The sequence below is a fragment of the Ciona robusta genome, chromosome 1 (assembly GCF_009617815.1).
Source record: "Ciona robusta chromosome 1, ASM961781v2".
Classification (NCBI taxonomy): Eukaryota; Metazoa; Chordata; class Ascidiacea; order Phlebobranchia; family Cionidae; genus Ciona; species Ciona robusta.
In genome coordinates this window covers 13851366-13872302 of record NC_143235.1, presented here as the reverse complement: position 1 = coordinate 13872302, position 20937 = coordinate 13851366, and the positions used below count along the sequence as shown (strand labels likewise).

The 20937-nt window shown below is 34.6% G+C and overlaps 1 protein-coding gene across 3 annotated transcripts in view; it reads right to left on the bottom strand.

Annotated features, from left to right (window-relative positions):
* Nucleotides 1-2400: 2400 nt before the first annotated feature.
* The window catches only part of LOC149743535 (fibrocystin-L-like), a 51591-nt gene continuing 33054 nt past the window's right edge, over nucleotides 2401-20937 (bottom strand). For all 3 annotated transcript variants that reach the window (XM_089885090.1, XM_089885100.1, XM_089885110.1), the window contains 36 exons: nucleotides 20618-20763; nucleotides 20218-20404; nucleotides 19366-19519; nucleotides 18865-19071; nucleotides 18328-18442; nucleotides 17903-18070; nucleotides 17297-17399; nucleotides 16896-17079; nucleotides 16367-16629; nucleotides 15756-15989; nucleotides 15338-15441; nucleotides 14906-15041; nucleotides 14576-14745; nucleotides 14095-14264; nucleotides 13690-13838; nucleotides 13219-13384; nucleotides 12732-12843; nucleotides 12260-12386; nucleotides 11592-11768; nucleotides 11138-11315; nucleotides 10570-10724; nucleotides 10084-10255; nucleotides 9607-9684; nucleotides 9150-9279; nucleotides 8898-8997; nucleotides 8223-8353; nucleotides 7599-7715; nucleotides 7228-7293; nucleotides 6277-6456; nucleotides 5728-5952; nucleotides 5264-5319; nucleotides 4851-4996; nucleotides 4175-4347; nucleotides 3645-3765; nucleotides 3261-3330; nucleotides 2401-2749 (listed from right to left, as the gene is read on the bottom strand). In XM_089885090.1, the coding sequence (XP_089741216.1) occupies nucleotides 2689-2749; nucleotides 3261-3330; nucleotides 3645-3765; nucleotides 4175-4347; nucleotides 4851-4996; nucleotides 5264-5319; nucleotides 5728-5952; nucleotides 6277-6456; nucleotides 7228-7293; nucleotides 7599-7715; nucleotides 8223-8353; nucleotides 8898-8997; nucleotides 9150-9279; nucleotides 9607-9684; nucleotides 10084-10255; nucleotides 10570-10724; nucleotides 11138-11315; nucleotides 11592-11768; nucleotides 12260-12386; nucleotides 12732-12843; nucleotides 13219-13384; nucleotides 13690-13838; nucleotides 14095-14264; nucleotides 14576-14745; nucleotides 14906-15041; nucleotides 15338-15441; nucleotides 15756-15989; nucleotides 16367-16629; nucleotides 16896-17079; nucleotides 17297-17399; nucleotides 17903-18070; nucleotides 18328-18442; nucleotides 18865-19071; nucleotides 19366-19519; nucleotides 20218-20404; nucleotides 20618-20763 (5231 nt within the window). In that variant the 3' untranslated portion in view covers nucleotides 2401-2688. The remainder of the gene's footprint in view (nucleotides 2750-3260; nucleotides 3331-3644; nucleotides 3766-4174; nucleotides 4348-4850; nucleotides 4997-5263; nucleotides 5320-5727; nucleotides 5953-6276; nucleotides 6457-7227; nucleotides 7294-7598; nucleotides 7716-8222; nucleotides 8354-8897; nucleotides 8998-9149; nucleotides 9280-9606; nucleotides 9685-10083; nucleotides 10256-10569; nucleotides 10725-11137; nucleotides 11316-11591; nucleotides 11769-12259; nucleotides 12387-12731; nucleotides 12844-13218; nucleotides 13385-13689; nucleotides 13839-14094; nucleotides 14265-14575; nucleotides 14746-14905; nucleotides 15042-15337; nucleotides 15442-15755; nucleotides 15990-16366; nucleotides 16630-16895; nucleotides 17080-17296; nucleotides 17400-17902; nucleotides 18071-18327; nucleotides 18443-18864; nucleotides 19072-19365; nucleotides 19520-20217; nucleotides 20405-20617; nucleotides 20764-20937) is intronic.

Sequence of the window (20937 nt, the reverse complement as noted above, 5' to 3'; positions counted from 1 at the left end):
ACCCGAATACATCAGATCTTGTGTACAAGAAAAAATATTAAAAATTTGTGAGTACCCGAATACATCAGACCTTGTGTACAAGAAAAAATATTAAAAATTTGTGAGTACCCGAATACATCAGATCTTGTGTACAAGAAAAAATATTAAAAATTTGTGAGTACCCGAATACATCAGATCTTGTGTACAAGAAAAAATATAAAAAATTTTAGGTACCCGTATGCATCAGATCTTGTGTACAAGAAAAAAATTAAAAATTTGTGAGTACCTGAATACATCAGATCTTGTGTACAAGAAAAAATATCAAAATTTGTGAGTACCCGAATACATCAGATCTTGTGTACAAGAAAAAAATTAAAAATTTGTGAGTACCCGAATACATCAGATCTTGTGTACAAGAAAAAATATCAAAATTTGTGAGTACCCGAATACATCAGATCTTGTGTACATGAAAAAATATTAAAAATTGTGAGTACCCGTATACATCAGATCTTGTGTACAAGAAAAATAAAAAAAATTTGTGAGTACCCGAATACATCAGATCTTGTGCACATGAAAAAATATAAAAAAATTGTGAGTACCCGAATACATCAGATCTTGTGTACATGAAAAAATATTAAAAATTGTGGGTACCCGTATACATCAGATCTTGTGTACAAGAAAAAAAAAATAATTTGTGAGTACCCGAATACATCAGATCTTGTGCACATGAAAAAATATAAAAATTTGTGAGTACCCGAATACATCAGATCTTGTGTACAAGAAAAAATATCAAAAATTGTGAGTACCCGAATACATCTGATCTTGTGTACATGAAAAAATATTAAAAATTGTGGGTACCCGTATACATCAGATCTTGTGTACAAGAAAAAAAAAAATAATTTGTGAGTACCCGAATACATCAGATCTTGTGTACAAGAAAAAAAATGAAAAATTTTAGGTACCCGAATACATCAGATCTTGTGTACAAGAAAAAATATCAAAAATTGTGAGTACCCGAATACATCTGATCTTGTGTACATAAAAAAAAAAATTGTGAGTACCCGTATACATTAGATCTTGTGTACAAAAAAAAATATTAAAAATTTGTGAGTACCTGTATACATCAGATCTTATGTATAAAAAAAAAAAAAGTTGTGAGTACCCGAATACATCAGATCTTGTGTACATGAAAAAAAAATTTGAGTACCCGAAAAGATTAGATCTTGTGTACAAGAAAAAAAAAAATTTTTTTTGAGTACCCATATACATCGGATCTTGTGTACAAGAAAAAATTTTAAAAATTGTAAGTACCCGTATACATCAGATCTTGTGTACAAGAAAAAAAATTAAAAAAGTTGTGAGTACCCGAATACATCAGATCTTGTGTACAAAAAAATATTAAAAATTTGTGAGTACCCGAATACATCAGATCTTGTGTACAGGAAAGAAATTTAAAAGTTTTGAACACCCGTATACATCAGATTTTGTGTACATAAAAAAAATTAAAATTTGTAAGTGCCTGAAAACATTAGATCTTGTGTACAAAATAAAATATTAAAAATTTGTGAGTACCCGTATACATCAGATCTTGTGTACAAGAAAAAATAATTAAAAAATTTGTGAGTACCCGAATACATCAGATCTTGTGTACAAGAAAAAAATTAAAAAATTTGTGAGTACCAGTATACATCAGATCTTGTGTACATGAAAAAAAATAAAAAATTTGTGAGTACCCGAATACATCAGATCTTGTGTACAAGAAAAAAAATTAAAAAATTTGTGAGTACCCGAATACATCAGTTCTTGTGCACATAAAAAAATAATAAAATTGTGAGTACTAGTATACATCAGATTTTATGTATATGTACGTATATACATCAGATTTTATGTACATGAAAAAAAAATTGTGTGTACCCTATACATCAAACTTTGTGTAAAAAAGTTTGTGAGTACATTTATGCATCAGTTCTTAAGAAAAAGAGAAAAAAATTAAGAGTACCTGTATACAACTGATCTTTTAAACATAAATTTAATAATGAATATACCCTTGTAAAAAAAACATCCTGTGGACAAAACTTGAACAGAACATGGACAAAAAAAGGACAGAATATGAAGAAAAACATGGACAAAACTTGCACAAAACATGAGCAAAAATAGCCAAAACATGGACTTAATGTTTTATCAGCAATTTTACTGTACGAGAGCTCCTACTTAGACCTGCAAATCCTAATCTTTGAGGCAAGCATATTACTGCTGGTAGGATTAACCAGATTACAACTACACACAGTTTTGTCTTTCATAAACACACCTATAAATTTTTGTACACCACTAACCCTTTTGTCTGTTGCTGACTGTGTTATCTAGTGTTTTATTGTAAGACTTTCTAAACACCTTAATTACATATCTGCAAATCAACACAAGTTTTCACACAACAAATATTTATTACTACATACATGGCACGCCTTTTTACAGTAAACTAAATGCACAGAAAACTAAATGCAGTGTGAACTAAATGCACAGTGTTTGGTTGATCAATAACTTGATAAACTTTAAACTTAATGAGAGTATTAATTGAATCTTAATCAATGATCACAGTTTCATAAAAGGTATGGGTAAAACATAGAAAAACTTTTTTTAAAAAGGAACAAAAATAATGAATCGCAAAAAAATATTTTAGTCTGTTTGTTTTCCGTGGTTGATGAAACTCCTTTAAAAGTTGACAGGAGCTGCAGGTGGTGCTGGGCTGCTTTTCTCTGATGACCCTGTTATGCTGAAAGTAAATGGTGCAGAGTTAAATCTGTTTGTAATTAATTAAAACTTTCATTTAAGTAGGAAGAGACACTTCACTTTACCCTCAACAAAATTTAAAATCGTTAACGGTGTTTCACCTTAAAAATATTTTATGAATAAACAAAAAAAAGCTCCAAAAATATCTCTTTAGTATTTGTACACTGTCCAGATGATTATAAAGTTAGGTATCCAAGCAAAAAAATATCGGTTTTGAGACCTAATGTTGCTATCATTATAAGATGTATTTTTTGAAGACACTTAACGCTAATTGCTCTAACCCGATGGTTACTAATGGGTTGTCTAAATTGTCAGCCATACAGAAAACAATCTGATACAAAGTTGCATACCTTATAAAACTAGTAAGCAGACATGAAGTGTATAAAACAGAACACCCATGTTATACCTGTTGTAGTTGCCCCACCAGATCAGAATAAACAAGTAACATTCAATTCAATAACTGGAAAATAATGAAGTTTCAAATTGCAACTTACAAAGCACTGGATCCAAGTGAGCTGTGAGAAGAATTCATGCAAACTCCTGAAGCGACTTTACCACGGTGTGCTGGGAAATAAACATAAGATGAAGGTTTACTAACAGCAGGTTGTGCCATAGTTTATTGGCTGGAACACTTGCATTGTAAAGATACAGGGTTTAATACATAAGGCTTTCACGCTTGTGGTCAAATTGGTCACTAATGTGTTGTCTACATTGTCAGCCATACAGAAAAAGAGACCATAAAACACGAAAACAATAACACACAAAGTTGTACACATAGTAACTAGAAAGTGCACTAAACGTTTTATTTAAGGTTTCCATGCAAGATTATCATTCATGGATTTAAATATTATCTGCAGAACACATTGTTTTCCACTCACCTCGTTTCATGTAACAAGAGAATCCAATGAATCCAACAGCAAGCACCACTGCCACTGCTACACATGCAACAATTATAATCCAAACTCCTGGTACTGAATCCACAACAATGTTGTTGGTTTGCTAAACAAGAGATCAATTATTACTTGTTATAAAAACGCTTCTTAACCGGTGAGTGATAACCAAAAATTGGTTTACCATTAGATAAGTACATAAATTGGATGTTCAGAGTATTGCCCACATTATTAAAGTGCTAACAAATATAAAATTAGGATTACAAAAGCTTGGTTGTAAATCATTATTGAACATTTGCGCCATCAGTAAAAAAAGAAAATTACATAAATTTGGGATGAATCATGAGCTTTACATAAGCATCAAAACCTTTTGTGTATTTTTCATTAAATTTAAATTTTAGTTATGAATCATATTTATGTTTCAAACACATTTTTTTCAAGCATAAGAAAATATAAACACAACAAAAATCCTTTATTATTCATAAAAAATCCATTATCGTAAAGTGGTTGCAACTTACAGCTGAGCAGATATCATCAATCTTCACAGCACAAGCGGGGTCAACCACAGTAAGTTGATGACCATTAAATGTGAGTCCAAGATCACTGGTTTTGCTTATCAAAGTTAGCACTGCTTCATCAGCAATGCTGTCATTGTATGCATTGATGGTAAACTTAACAACCGTGTTGCCCTCTGGAAATATTTCAGTAATGACCAACTTTTTTTTAATAGAAACAAAACTTTTTTCAAAGGAAAAGTTTAATCTCATCCAACTATGATGATATAATAATTATGACGATATAATAATTACGAATATACAATAATTGTCTATTGGTATGCTCTGTCTTTCTGGTTTTGCAGCATTTTTTATCCTTTCTAGGGTAGTTGTAGAGAGTATTAAGTTCATTCCATGATAAGTCTTCAGAATGAACCTAATTAGTTTATCATTGGTAAATGCACTGATGCAATGGGAACTTGTATGTGACAAAGTCCCAACTTGTTTGTGTACATGTTATATAGCAAAGTTATAGTTATAAAAATAAGAGTAAATTTCTGGTAAAAATGATGGTGAATTTTCAAGTATTAATGCTCCGACTGTACATTTTAAAATTCAATCATATTTTTCTTTTTTTTGTAAAATCTTTATTAAATTATATCATAAAAAAACCAGAAGTATTTTCTCTTCAATCAGGTACCTGTGTTAACAGTTGCAGTAAGTCCACTGATCAGGACTGTTGGTAATTGAGTGACCATAGCATTGTGCATGTAGGTTGTGAATGTTGTAAATCGTGGCACGCTGGATCTGGCTTTATGCAGGAAACTCTGTCCGTCCAATTCAAGTCTGTTTCAATGGAATAGAAATGGTTGGTTTATTGGGAATATTTTAGGTTATTAGTGCTTGTTAAATAATTTTAAAATGTCCTCTTAAAAAGCTGAAGTGATTAAATAGAAAAAAAAATGGCAAAAAGTTGCTTTTAACTGTCAAAACAATTGCATTCTTCTATTTTCAGAATCAGTGCTTTGGATAATTTCAATTAATTCGATCTTAAATATGTTTCAGAAGATTTAAACCTATTTTCTTATAATATTTATTATAAAACCAACTTACAAAGCTTTGCGTATGACTGTGGTGGAAAGATGGAGAGTATCAGTTGATGATTTGAACTGAAAAATTGAATATTAACTGTAAAGATTTAATAAGCTCGGTGTTTTGGTATCGTGATGCGGCCCAGTAGTAGTTTGAATTGTTACCAAAAATATTTTGGGTTTGATACAGAACAAAAAGAAGTAGGTGTTCGATTTGTTACTAAAAGTCTTGATACAGAAAATAATATGTTCATGGGTAAGATACTTAACAGGCATAGCTCCAACCCAGTAGTTACTAAATGGGTTGTCCTATGCCGTATCACACTCACACAGAATTTAGGTATATTTAGGATTGAAGTAATCAGTTAACTCAGGTCTGAAATCTCAAAGCCCGTGGCATCCTTTCTAAGGATCCCAACTATACAGACCAAGGTGGGGGGGGCTATCAATGAAACATGAAAAAGAAAACCTAGAATGGTTTCAAACCTGAATAGGTTCAGCTTGAGCAAATATGTTGTAAAGTGCAGGTTCAGTTGTCACAGTGAAGAGAAGGTTGTATTTATGATAACTTAGTGTGTTCAATATCTTGAGGCCGGCGGTTGAAACACTTCCAGTTGATGGGTCGAATGTGAATGTTGTGATTCCACTGAGCTGGGCTCCTTTATAAAGGCTGGGGTCATCAAATGAGACAGTGGCTTTCCATGTATGGCCCTGTGAAGAATTTGCATTGAGAAAACAGAGCTAACAAATTTTTCGTTATAAATAGAAGGAGAATTCATAGGCCTCATACCCAACACATAACTAATTATTTGTGCTTTGTAGCCATTTTAATTCCCAAAAGTTGGACACTGATAGTTTAAGAAAATGTTTTTTTGTTATTAAACTTAAACAGGAAAGTTCAATTTAAGTTTCAAAAAATGCAATTTTCTTCCGATAAAAAGCATTTGAATAATAGGCAAGCAATTAAAAGTAAATGAAGAAACTTTTTATTAAACAATTCATTTTTAAATAACTAATACAATCTTTATTTGTCACCTTGTACCCAACCATTGGAAGGGGTTCACCAGCATTGTTTTGTAATTGCATTGTCATCAAAGCATCGTCATTGTGATTAAACAATGAACCAACACCAGAAGTGAATCTGACGTTCACAGTTCGTTGTGTGATTGTTATGCTGGGGCTCGCTTGTATGTTGACACCAATGGGTTGCGAGATCTAGGAACAATAAGGCTGGATATATATACATGCAGTGGCACAACCAGAGAGGGGTTTCTGGAGTTGCGACTACCCCTCTTTTTTATTTAAATAAAAAACTCCTAAAACAAAAATAAATAAAAATGGAAAATGTAATTTTGGAACCCTTACTTTTTTCTCATATTATGATATTGTTAGAGTAATTGCTAGGTTAATGGTGGGAGTGCTGCAGGCAGTGGGGAAGCCAGAAAAAAACGAATAGACAAATAAAAGTTATTATTTTTATTATTATAAAATTAGAAGAGGGTTTTTCAATTTTTTTTTAATTAAAAAAACACGAGGTAGACCTGACCCTTAACCCCCCTGTCTTTGAATGCGGGTGTTTGTGTTGTTTGCAATCTACTAAGAAATGCTCCAACATGATGGTTCTTTACAAGCTGTTTAAATTGTCAGTCATATACCAGAAACTATTTACAAAAAAGTGTGGGCCTGAGAAAGTTTTTTGAGTTTTTAAGTCACCTATCATGAAAGAACTACTGAGATAATCAATGAACTACTGATGTTATACACCTACAACTATGAGGTGCCCCAACATGTAAGGATAAATACATAACGTTTAAATAGATATAGTAGGGTGGGAGAAGACGGGACACATTTAGCACATAATATCCAAATATGATGAGCATGTTTTAAACAATTAACAACAATCTTTAGGAGTCATGAAGATACGGCTTTTCTCCCCACCATACTATACGGCAATGTAACACATCACATATCATATACTTAGTTTACATTGAATCTGAGAACATATCCATTTCCTGAGTGAGTTATCATCAGGTCAGTAAAGGTTGCTGTGCCCTGTAAAGTTGAAAACAATTTAAATAACCTTGTGCAAAATGTCCCACAAATCTGAGGTGTTTTACTTTTTGGAAAATTGGGCACTGTGACTACAGGTCAAAAACTTGCTTTAATAAAAGTGCGCGACATTTTGTTCTAAATTCTTGGAAAAATACAGTTTGCCAGTATAACCTGAACATGAGTGTTAAGTGTCTTTAAATGAAACACGAATCGTGTAAGATTAAAAAACATCGACCAAGTCAGGAAACACAGAATCATTCCAACACTGTAGGTTGTACAATGAACAGAATTTATAAGTTTCTTACATTTTTGTTGAAAGTTGCAGTTGTTGTTCCCATCAAGGTAGCTCTGTTGTCTCCATTAGTTGTATCGAGAGCAACACTAACTGACCAGATGCCTCCAAGTGTTGTAACCGGAATGCCCTGTTTGTAAAACATAGACTATTTTAGTATTTCTAGTAGGAAAACAACCATGTTACAACGTCTGTCGTTTCCTGCTCCCTGAGGATAAAGTTACATTTATTTATTCGTTCAAGAAACCATTTCAGCCCCTTAAAACACATTCAAGTCACTGACCATGTAATATTCATCATCTCTGCATGTTAGTTTAAAGATAACACATAACATAATTAGTAAAACAACAAAGAGACAAGTTTGACAACTAAAACACAAAAATATTTAGGAAAAAGTCTCAATTAACGAAAAGCTAACGGGTGGGAGTAAGAAAATACTCATAAACATCCTATGAATAAAATACATGCAAACCAAATTACTGCACTTAAACTTACAACTTACTTAATTTTACAAAACATTTAAAGTTGAAAAGCTCGAGGCAAAATAACTTTTACTTGTAACTCGTAATGAATAAAATACTTGCAAATCAAGTCCCTGTACTGAGCTTTAAACCCAGTAACTGAGTTACAACATTACCTCGCTATCAAGCATGGTAACAACAGGTTGTGTTGGGAAGACAAGATATTCCTCAGCAGTTGAAGGTAGGAATGCAATGCTCATTGAGGTTGGGATCTTGTGTTCAATCAGGTAAGTCTCGTAATCTGCACCTTAAGTTGGGAAAAATTAGCAATTGTCAAATGAAAGATGTTTAAAACCAGCGGATCACAAACTTTTATAAAAATTTTGCCTGGTCGACCTTTGTAATTATTTTGATAGTTTGCAGCCCTATAAAAATAAAAATATGCTAAAGGGAAAAGCCAAAAACCACACCAATGAAAGAAAAAGTATGGTATAGCATAATAGTACAGCTATAATGTTGAAAACATTCGCTAACCAAAAACCAATATCAAGCAAGCATTACACCGAGAAAACTTTATTATCGAATTACAATCAAACATTAAGGACCCTCTGAAACTGCCTTACGGACACCTATTGGTCTGCTGACCGCAGTTTGGGAACACTGTTTTAAACATACTGAACACTGTGTTTTTTATTTTTTTTATACCATCATACTTTATTTATCTCTTGAATACAATGGTGAATATCAAATTAATTAAAATAACAAAGACAAGAGAATTAGTGACCAATGACAGTATTAGTTATATATACATAATAGTTTGATAACAAATTAATTTAGCGTAATGTAAGTACTTGTAGTTAGGTTAGTTGCTGCTTGTGTGGACGAGAGAGATATTCCTTCAGTAACGTTAAGAATTTGCCACAATTTCCCCGTTTGGTAATCAACAAGCATCTGTATAATGCAATTTTGTAAAATTTTTAAACAAAAAGTCTAGTAATTTAATAAAGCAGACTATTTTGCAAATCGTGTGTGTTTAGAACTTTGTTTTTAATATTGACATAAACATTTTAAACAATATACACAGAAATCTTATATAACTTCACCTTAGTCACGCCTTGGTTGAGGAACTCAGCGGCAAGTGAAGAGTTTGAAGTTACGTTAGATCCGGTTCCGTTAACAATTTCATCTCCATACTCGATGTTGTACGTTACTACTTCTGTGCTACGTCTCAATCTGTAAGAGTGATGTTACTTAAGTTTTTAGTTTGCAAAATCTAGTAAGGTAGGTGCAGTAGAATCTGAATATGGCAGGAGAGCATTTTTTTAGTTACAAACATATATTACCAAAAAAAAAGATATCGACATTTTTCCTATCTGTATCATGTGTTATGGTAGAATTGCTTTTGTAGAGTTTTTGTACAAACACATTTTACAGTTTATCATTTTGTAATATATTATACTTTATATGAACTAGATGTTTTGTCTTAGGAAGCATCATAAATTCTTCCAACACCCAAGTTTCAATACAAAAGGTTAGTTTATAAACTTGTCATGAACTTACCTGAGATCTCGCTTTCTTCTAGAAGTTTCTCTCACAACGTTTACCACCCGTATCTTGTATGATGGAACACCAAGGTATCTGATGTAACAAGAATCAGTATTAAACACAGTCGTAATGATTATTAAAACACTGCAATAGTTTTAGCAACTTACTGTGGACATGGGAGTGGCAACCGTGGATAAGTTACTCAAATTCCCACCCACAAGGATATAAATGACCAAACCAACCAAAAGTCATGTCTACTTATTCACACACTTTTATAGCTTCAGCAACTCGACTGTCGGCATGGGAGTGGCAACAATGAAATAAGTCACTAAAGTTCCCACCCACGAGGATATAAATGACCACAAAGATATATCCGCTTATCTACACCTTGTAACCATGAAAATTCAAAATAATTAAGATAAAGAGTTGCTTAAGCCTACAGTTGACTCTTGTCATCCACTCCATTTCCACCTACAGCAATAAACAACTTACACAGCGAGATTCTGGACAAGGTTTTCCCCAAAGAAATCGTCAATAGAAATAGCAGGGAACCCGATAGCGATCTGGATCATTGGTACCGTGACAATCTTAACAGGTTCTGGTCCTCTAATTGTAATGTAGAGGAGACGGGTCTTCAGGTCAATATAGTTTGCTCCATTTACACCTGAAGTAGGGAATCTTTAAAGTGAATGAATGTAATGTAAAGTGACAATGTATCTGATATATCCCATCTCTTATTCTGTATGGGTGATGTTAGAATTGAGGAAAACCAGATTTGATGCTGCAACCATTGAGGCCATGTATGTCCTTGGGGCTACAGTTGTTAACATTTGTATTTTACTGTTTCTTTACTACCAAAATGGGATAAAAGAGAAATAAAAGAGAAAAAACGCCCGATCTTATCCTACATTATTATATTATAGCTTTTAAAAATGCGCCCATCGCTCATTAAACACATAGTTCAACATAGAAACAAACCTGAATCAATAGGTGGTTTGTATTGATCCGGAGTGCTCGTGGCTGGGTGTCTTGTGTTCCAGAGGTCTCTTGTTGTGTCATAAAAAGAATTCTGTGGGAAGATGTAAAGATCTTTCTCCGCTTGGTAAACGTCAAGTCTCTCAGGTCTTGGAAACCTGTGTAGTATTGAATACATAGATGTGTTCAGTGGCGCAGCCAGAAAAAAAATAAGGGGGGGGGGGGGTTTAATCAACAAATTTCCAAAAAAAGTTAAAAAAAAAGTTTTTTTTTAATTAATTTTTTTTTGGGGGGGGGGTATAAAATGGGAGGGGGTCACGACCCCACCAACCCCTGGCTGCGCCACTGGATGTGTTTTACGGTTTAATAAAGATTATCTACCAAAAGAAACTTTAACAATGTGTTAGTTCTATTCCTAAAATGTATTAGTAGGTTAGATCAGTTGTCGTAAATGTCTTGCCCAAACACATGTATGCACAAAATGATAGCAATTTCGGGCCTTGAACTTGTAACTTCTAAGCTAAAGTCAGGCAAGCTAACCACTGTGCCAGGGCGACCGCCATAAACTTACCAGATGGCAACGCGAACAGTCTTATCATTCGCAACGTTAAGAAGATGAAGCTTCATTCTCCTTGGAGCATAACCAGTAAAGAAAACGTCGAAGTGGGTTCCGCTTGTTACAATGACATAGAAAGTAGAGATTCTCTTCTGACAGGTGTAGCCGGAGCACCACCCATGATCTTGTGGACCTGGAATATTTAATTAATATCTCATTTTTATGCATAAACTATGGAGTCGACATAATGTGTGAAAGAAAAATGTTGTGTAAATTTTCATTTTACACTTAGGTTGCCAACAAGCTTTATAAACATCTTCTAAAGTTGTGCTCACAATGTTTTGTAAAAAGAAGAAAATCCTTGGCATAATTAGGCCTAACAATTGGGACCCCACGTAAAAGGCTAAAAAGCACAGGCCTATATATAAAGCAGATTTAATTTCAAAGGCCAATGTGGTCACAAGCTTACCATTGTTAAGATCAATAGTTCGGCCACCAGTAAGTGCGAGAGGTGATAACCTCCTTGTTTCAGTATCACCATCCAAACTCTCAATAACCAACATCTGGTAATCAAGGACTCCATCGCCATGGCAGTCATATGCTTGCCAAGCTGGTTTGTAGGTGCAGGCACTGTTTCTTATGATACCTGTGATCATAGGTGTTTTTTTGAATGAATGTAACTTACTTTATCCCCGCGTGGATAAAGTAAGGACACATATGCCCACAATGGTAGCAGCGACGAGCCTTGAACTCATTACCTCTGGGTTAGAGGCAGGCGCACAAACCACTTTGCCACGATGCCGGACAATTATATTATGAGAAGTATTACAAGTTGAAGGAATGGAGTCAATATTTCAATGGTTATAATTTCTTAAAACCGGGAGGATAACCATTGCACTAATAGTTTGTGGGCCCATCATGTGTGTTGCTCAATAGCACATCAACAATATAACATGTTAAGTTGTTTAGTTGCATGGAAAATACGTAATAGTAACACTCCCCCCATTATATGTATAAGAAAATAATGTTTAATTTGAGATGTTTTGCTAACAAGAATATACATACATTATCTATTCACATACAATAAATGATACAGATGTTAATAAGTCATACATTATTCAGTCACAAACAAGATACCTCTCTGGTCAGCAATGGAAGACACAGGGATCCTGGTCCCTTCAATTCCGGTCAACATCGGCTTCGGGATTCTGTAGTCTCCCAATCCTCGTGAACGTTGGCTGTGGTCATCCCATGCAAACTCAGCCTGGGTGACAAATCATTAGGTTCTTACACTATGTATTGAGTTGTAACTTGAGTATCTTCTAATACACCAGACATACATAGTGTATTCATACATCTCATGCTTACTATAGAGTTATAACATGGGTGTCTTTTTATACACCAGACACACATGATGTGTTCATAAATCTCATGCTCACTTTCAAGGTATAACATGGTTGTCCTTTTATACACCAGACACATAGGGAGTTGTCAGACACTTCATGGACACTCTAGTAGTGTAAAATAGGTGAAGGGTACACACTCATGACAGGATACGAAATGCTGATGTGTATCAAACATTCTCAATAAAATATTCACAACAACTGACTTGTGGAATAATTGCACCAGGAGCTGTAAGGAAACCACCATCCATATCTTTGATGAGAACTTTCTTCTTGGCATCACATTCCATGTCCACACAATCAGCTGGGTTGATCTTACTGTAAACAACATAGAAGCAACATTTTAAAGTCAAGCCATGATTGAAACTTCAATGTAAAGTAGAGCATGTTTTTCACAAACCTATAAATAAAAAACATAGCTTGATACTTCTGCATATATCTTGACCTAACGTTTCAACCAATTGTTAAATGTTAAAATACCCAGCTTGCTTAGTCAGCAGCCCCAAGATTGTTTAAATGTGGTTTACCAAAGATGTTAAGCAAAAATTATTTTATAGGAAAATGCCGTCAATTGTAGTCACGTGTGTTAGCCAATAAAAAACGCTGTACATCTATCAATTATTTAAACAAATATTCTTTTAGAAATAAATATAAAACTAGATAAACGAATTGAAATAAAATATGATTCATCACCTAAGACTTGGCCGATCAATGAAGACTTTGCTCTCCTCTTCCACATTTACAAGAGAGGTTTGTGAGAGAATGGTTGGATGAACAGCATCTTCATTTGAGGGGTTTGTCCAGAAAACAAGATCTCTGGTCCCGTCTGATTGCAACTTGACGTTGTTTGCGGTGAACTCTGCAACATACATTGACCATGGTTGATGTGTTGTATCTTAACATGAACCTTACCAAGTTTAGTGCTAGCATCATGTATCTAATGCGTTGTAGGCCTACATATATGAATATAAAAGTTCTTAGTTTTACCCAATGCTTATTTAAACTGCTTAGTACACGGTTTGCAAAATTAAAATGAAATATGCAGCTTTAAAGATACTTTTACTTTGAAGTATCTTTGTAACAGAATTTATTTAAAATTGTAAATTACCATTGTAAAACGTAATCATTTATATTTGACTTTTACGTATACAAATTTTGTATTACTTGTGATATTAAGCAAGCCGTGCAACATTGGGTAGTTCTTGTTTGCAATGAATGGTTTGAATGGAGACCCAGTGGCTCCACTTTGGAACAGAGGCAGGAGAATACATGTCTTCCCTCCATGTGGGTTTCGTGGTGCTGATCGTTGTGGGCTGTTTACAAAATAACCCCGTAAACACCAATGTGATAACTTGAAAACTCGTTAGCGAGCACAAGTTGTATGTAACAAAACACCCATGTTATAAAGAGGACCGTTTTTTTAGTCACTCGAGGATAAAGCAAGTTACATTTATTCATTCACTCAACTAACACAATAGTTTATTAAGGTTTAGTTGTCAACATTCTTTTTTAATAACGGCTGATTGTTGTTATGAACTCAACCAAGATCTTGTAATAATAATCATTCACCCAAAGTTTCTGATGCGAAGATTTTTGTCGGTTGATTCATTCATAAAATCCTGACTTGGATCAAAATGATTACTTCGAGCAATACACAGAACATTATCCAACTTAGAGAACTTGTTAATATATGTATGCGACAATGCGGGCGGTCCAAATAGGACAGGAGCAAAACCAATCTAAAAGATGAATACAAATTTATTTTAATAGGAAAATAAAGAAACATTGTCAAATAAAGTATTAGTTTATAGTAATTTCGTTTTTGGTTATCATTTAATCACAAAAAAACAACTATTTTTAACCCAACACCTGAATATTTATCACTGCCACACATTCATAGAAACAACAAACTAAAGATTAAAACGTTTCCTATTTAATGTAGCCTTTAGGAAACGTTTGAGTTACTTCCATTCTTTATTTTAAGAAGCACCAGTTTAAGTTTATAAAATAGTTAGAACCAACAGAAAAAATTATTCAAATATTTATAAACCGTTGAGTCGGCAATAATTGTATCCTTGACAATAACACTTGTCTGCGTTTGATGGTAAATACCAAAATCCCACGACTTGTAAACCACAAAGTTACGAAGCATTGAGCACGGGGAGATACCATCAGATGTAAATATCTGAATGCCATGAAGACAGCCATGTGCCACGTTGCCTGCAAAACATGTTTAAATAAAAACAAGCTCTTTGTTTGAAGTGCATCATATGCATACATGAAATTACAAAAGAAATAACAAATATAGTAGCATTCTACATAATTAAAGACGCTGCTGCCCAAATATATACGATAAGTTACACCATAAAAAAACACTTGCCCATCCATGCATTTTCATCTCCAGCATTACAAGATTCTCCATCTACACGGAAACCAATACGTTCCGATCCCGCAGCTGTGTTGTTCATTACAACCACGTTGGTAGCTTCGGAAAGTTGGAAGGCAGCTTGCCAATCCTATACCGAAAACATACACAGTCCATTCATATACATTACTTGGTTACGGTTGAGTTATAACACAGGTGTCTTCTTAGACACCAGAAAAAAAGAGCTCACTTTTAAATTATAGCATGGGTGTCTTTTTATACACCGGACACACATAGTGTATTCTAACACCTCGTGCTCACTATGGAGTTATAACATGGGTGTCTTCTTTTTATGTTTACTGTTGGGTTATAACATAAGCGTCTTCTTATACACCAGACACATATAATGTATTCATACAAATCATATTCACTGTGATAGTTACTTACCATGAAGTTATCCTTATCGAACCGATCACCATATGATCCCCTGAAGAGTGTGACAGTCACCAAGTTTCCAATAACTCTGTGTTTACTTCCAGTGATTCTGATACCTGCAACAGTTTATTATTTTAACTTTAATTAATACTATGGTAATATCATTTGTATATATGTATAAATGAAACTTTCTTTCATGGCAGGGCAATGACAAGGTTTTAACACAGGTTCTCTATTTTATACATCTCATGCCCGCTTACGAGTTACCACAGAAGTAACTTTATAGATGATTAAAATTTAGTAACAGGGCTAGGATTATATTATTCAATTTTGAATATCATTGCAAAAAAACTAAACCAACAAATTTGTTTTTTTCACTAAACCAAACTCAAACAAATTGTTGAGTCATAAACTAGATTATGATAAATACCGTCATGAATTGCTCTGTGAACGACATTTCCAGTTATGTTAATTCCACTTGCTCCAAAGATCCCAATGGCGGTTGAATAGGAATCATGGAATGCAGAATTCTGCACATAAGACGGACGGCTGGCAGAAACTGTTCCAGTTCTCACAAACGCCACGCCAAACCTGGGATCGTATGGTTCTGTCCAACCCTCCTGACCAGCTCTAATGAACTCAACGTTGCTGATTCTAGCCCAACCTTAGGAGAACAAAGGTAGAGTTAACTGTTTGTTGGAGGGTACAAAACATAACATATTTATATTGATCTCTTTAAATGATAGCAACGATTAAATTATTGAAATAAAAAAGAGAAGAGAATCAACAACAACACGTTATGGACAAAAATTATGTGAAAAAGCATTAGTTAAAAAAGCGGGGCAGTTAAACCCCAAAATTGTTGCTTTGTCATTGATATTTAGCTGTTCTTTTTGCTTAGTTCTTACCATTAAACTGTGAATAGAACGTTTCTAATTTAAAAGATTACAAAACTAAAAACTTTTGAAAATAGCACCGTATCACCGGATGACATTCCATGAGTTTTACAACTTTATATTTTAAATATTTCATACAACTCACCTGTCATTCGGTCACCAGAGCTACTTCTGATGCTCCCAACCAATAGCCTTGCACCAAATGCTTCCTTGTCAATCATATCATACCATTCGCCAACAATCTTAATGTTATGTGTCAGCAAAGCCACTTCGGCTCTCATATCAAAGCGAAAACCATTCACTGAGTATGTCTCGCCCATGTGCCGATACTCCAATGCACTGTTAAGTCCGATTGTCTTCTTGTCTTCTGATACAGAGATTATTGTCTTCTTCTCTGTCTCATTTGATCTTAAAATTTAAAATATTTTTGAAACTTCGATTCTGTTACAAGAGTCTTGATAAACGTTTTTTAAATTTAGATTTTGAGTTTTTTTTCACCACCTGCCATTAGCAGAAAAACAAGTGTCTTAGTGTGTGTTACAAAATACTTAATACACAATTCCTATTTTTAAGCTATAATGGCTGTCGTTGCCTGGCAAACACAGATAAATTAGTTCCCAAACATCAAGTACAAAAGCTTGTGGGAAATATGGACCCATATGACAAAAACTCACCTGTAACCTGTTGTTGTGATCACGATCTCTTCCCCTACAACCCAATCCACAGCATCACGTAATGTGATCGATTGAGCTCCAATGTTAGCAGTTGATGCAAGGTCGCTCCTCAACACATTGTGTTTCTTCCCATGCAAGTCAAGTCCTCCAAAACACCCAATGGCTTTGGTTCCAACTGATATTCCTATGGAAACAAATTAATCCTAATTGGTATTATGTTTGTTTTTATTTAAACGAGCGAACAGCAAAAATCAGTTTGGTTTTACATAAAACATACTGACAAATCATTTTGATTAGAGGCAGACATGCTATTTACTGTGGTTTCCACTGGGGCCCTTATCTGGGACACCCAGTTGTAATACAACATTGATTCCATTAATACTAGATGTCGCTCAAGATACCTGGGTAGATTGTTCCAAGAGATGAATGGTTTCCTCGCAAGTTTATGACAAGTTCATTGATGTAGGGTTCTGTAGGTGAATACCCAGCAATAACACGACCTCCCTGGAAGGTGAAGTTTTGTTGTTATTTGATTGGTCTACATATTTGACTGTTGCCACATATGTTAACTGATGAAATAAAAAAAAAACAAATAAACAAAGAATAAATCATCAATGAACAAATGCATTAATTGTCTCCTGCCGTGCCACAATGATTATTGCGCCTGCCTCTTTAACCTACAGGTTAAGAGTTCAAGGCTCGTCGTTGGTATCGTTGTGGGCATATGTTCTTGGGCAAGACACTTAACAACAATTTTGTCAGTGGTCACTATTAGTTTGTTTAAATTTGTCAGCCATACACGAAAACTAAAAAAAATTTAAAAGAATAATCATCACAAAGTTACAAACGTGAAAACTCTTTATAAAAATCTTGTTGTTGCCAAACAAGGGTAAAAAAGTTACATTTATTCACACATGTATAAATAAATAATGAATGTAGGAGTGAATGCTTAGATGCATAAATGAGTGAATGTTTAAAGGAATGAGTAAAAAAGAATAAATAGGTACCAAGATCAGTAGCTTTTCCACGGTAATGTTTGATGACTGAACAAATTCCAGAACTCCTTGGACAGTTATTGATTCAACATCAAGAGTGAAAAGATCAAATAATACCCAACATATGGCCTTAACTCCATTAATAGTAACAGTGTGTAGAATCACCACATTTTTATCATCCTGAAATACATGATCATTACTGTCTACTGTATATACCTTGGTTAATGCTGAAAGCTAATATCAGAAACCAATGTTTTTTGGATAATGATTAGTCCTCAGTATTTGGGAGCTGTAGGTCAAACCGCATGAAAGCCCTGTCAAATTTGTTTGAGTCTAGCGGTTCAACTAATTTAGAAATTAAGTTAAAAAAATTAGGATTTATTTAAAAATCTTGTAAATGCTTAGCTAAGTGGTGAAACTTATGCATTAAATCTTACCGTCCATTTCATGCACGATGTGTTTTGTGACCACATTTGAGTGACAGCTGGCTGATCTCTGATTGGTGGAACATTTTCCGGATCGGGCGGAGGTATACATCCCTCGTAGTAACATCTACAAGCATGGGGTGAAACAAATGTAACGATTGAATATTATACAATGTATGAAAGGACAACGTTTTCAGGAAATCAATAATTCTTTCATGCCTGTCACTATTCTTATTTATTAACCAAACAAATCATACTGATTAACCGAATTTTTCAAAGTAAACTCAGTAAAAATAAAAATATTTAATAGTGCTATTATTTTTAATAGCAAACAATGTATAGTATAGGCACTCTTCCATTTTTAAACTTAAAAAGGTTTTAATAATTTTATATAGTTCCCCAATGTTCCACTTTAATCTGTGTCATGCATAGTTGTAAATCACTGAATTGATATTTTTGCAAGTATTCTGTTCAATTATACCAACAGACAAGTCAGACACTCCATAAATTTCTATCTTTTGAATAAATTGACATTTTTAAACAACGAACCTATAAATATTTGGACTAATCGGTCTATCAACTTGAGCGTTTGCTTCTGCCTCAGTGATCGCCCTCCTTTTCCTGGATGACGCTTGTCCGGCGACCTTAATACTAAAACCCCGTGTGTTGGGGTTAAAGTAAGAAGAACCATGTGGACTCTTATTGGTAAGAGGGGACGATCCATTAACATCAGTCTTTACTCCGTTAACTGCAATTCTGTGAGAAAAAAAGGTTTCAAATAAATAAATGAATCACACATTGCAACAAAAACTGGGGTGACAGGGTAGGCAGACAAACCCTGAAACTTTCTACACTGCATTAGTCGGTAAACAATACAACAAATAACTTTAGCCAGAAAAGAAGTATCATATTTCATTTGTAATATGGCTCTTTAGGCCAAGTATGAGTTATAGTAGTTGGTTTTTCATCGTACATATGTCAACATTGGTACTTTTATGTAATAGTCAATCAGCCAATGTATCTGTAACCATTGTAAGAAGCAATACTTACACATCAGGTGTTTGCCTCAATATCATAGTGACATACAAGTAATGCTGTGGACTGAATGAGTAGTAAGTTGACTGGTACGTGATGTTGGTAAATTGTGCCCCATTTTTGAAAGCCATCGTGTAATCTTTACCATCAGGAAGAAGAAGCATGTGACCTGGTGGAAACTGGGAGTGAGCATGAAGTGTACGATACACCATGTGTTATTGTTGTATAAGAAGACACCCATGTTATAACTCGATAGTGAGCATGAGGTGTATAGATACACCATGTGTGTCTGGTGTATAAGAAGATACCCATGTTATAACTTGACAGTGAGCACATGAGGTGTATGAATACAGAATGTATTGAATGTAACTTACTTTATCCCGCATAGCGGGAAAACGACAGTCGTTATCACACAGGTTTAACACCTCATGCCAGCTTACGAGTTACCATGTATGTTACTTTGTGGGTGATTGTTTTTTGTTTTTTTTTTCATTTTTTATTTATAGCTGATAATTTGGACAACCCATTAGTGACCACTGGGTTGGAGCAACTGCCGTCTACCAGACGCCCACAATGGTAGCAGCGTCGAACCTTGAACCCATTACCTCTGGGTTACAGGCAGGCGCGCTAACCACTATGCCACAGCGCCGGACAATACAGCCCTTTTATTTTTGTATAAGAAGGCACCCATGTAATAACTTGACATAGGGCATAAGCTGTATCAAAATCTGATGCAAACACATTTATTCAACAATAAACTAATTTTGATTAACATTCTTATGCCTTACAGCATTGTTAAATAACTATTATGCGAAAATTCAATTGTGTTCAAGGTTTAAAAGCATGTTAACTTCTTAAAACACTTACCAAAAGTATGGGTAAGACGTTTTTTGAGGTACCGGGATGTGGAATTGCCGTGTTGGTTTGTAAAGATTAAGTTCTTTCCATTCAGTGATGTTGGCACAGGACTGTTCAATGCAAACCTGTGGAAATCTACTCCTTCATCACAAACAGCACCTTTTACTCCAGAAGAAAATGTAGGGCCTTCTTGAACCTAAAACAGGAGTTTATATTAATTAATGAAAAAAACTTGCTTCATCCTCAAGTTGCCGGAAACGACAGTCGTGTTGCCTTTAAAGGTCTTGCCCATGACATACACGCCCATAGTGGTAGCATTGACGAGCCTTGAATCTGTAATCTCTGAGTTAGAGGCGCGCCCCATAATCACTGTGTCACCCATACTAAAGTGAGATCTGATCCAATTTACCTCACAATCAATAGGGTCAAGTAGACCAGATGCTGGAACAAGTGTAGACCATGCCTTTCCAGTTAAAGTTCCATCTCTGTCCAGGATAGCAGCCTCATGCTCCCAACGGAACCTGAACTTTCTGTTCGCGTTGGTGAATGACAAACCTGCGGACATTTTAGGTCAGAATATTAAAGGTCTTGTGATCATTGGATTTACACCAGTGTTTCTCAACCTTTTTAGCTTGTGTGTCGGTAAAATTTTGAAACAAATTTTGCGGACTGGTGGACCTTCAAAAATCAAGCCAATATGTAATATGACAAAGGTATGCAACTCAAAAA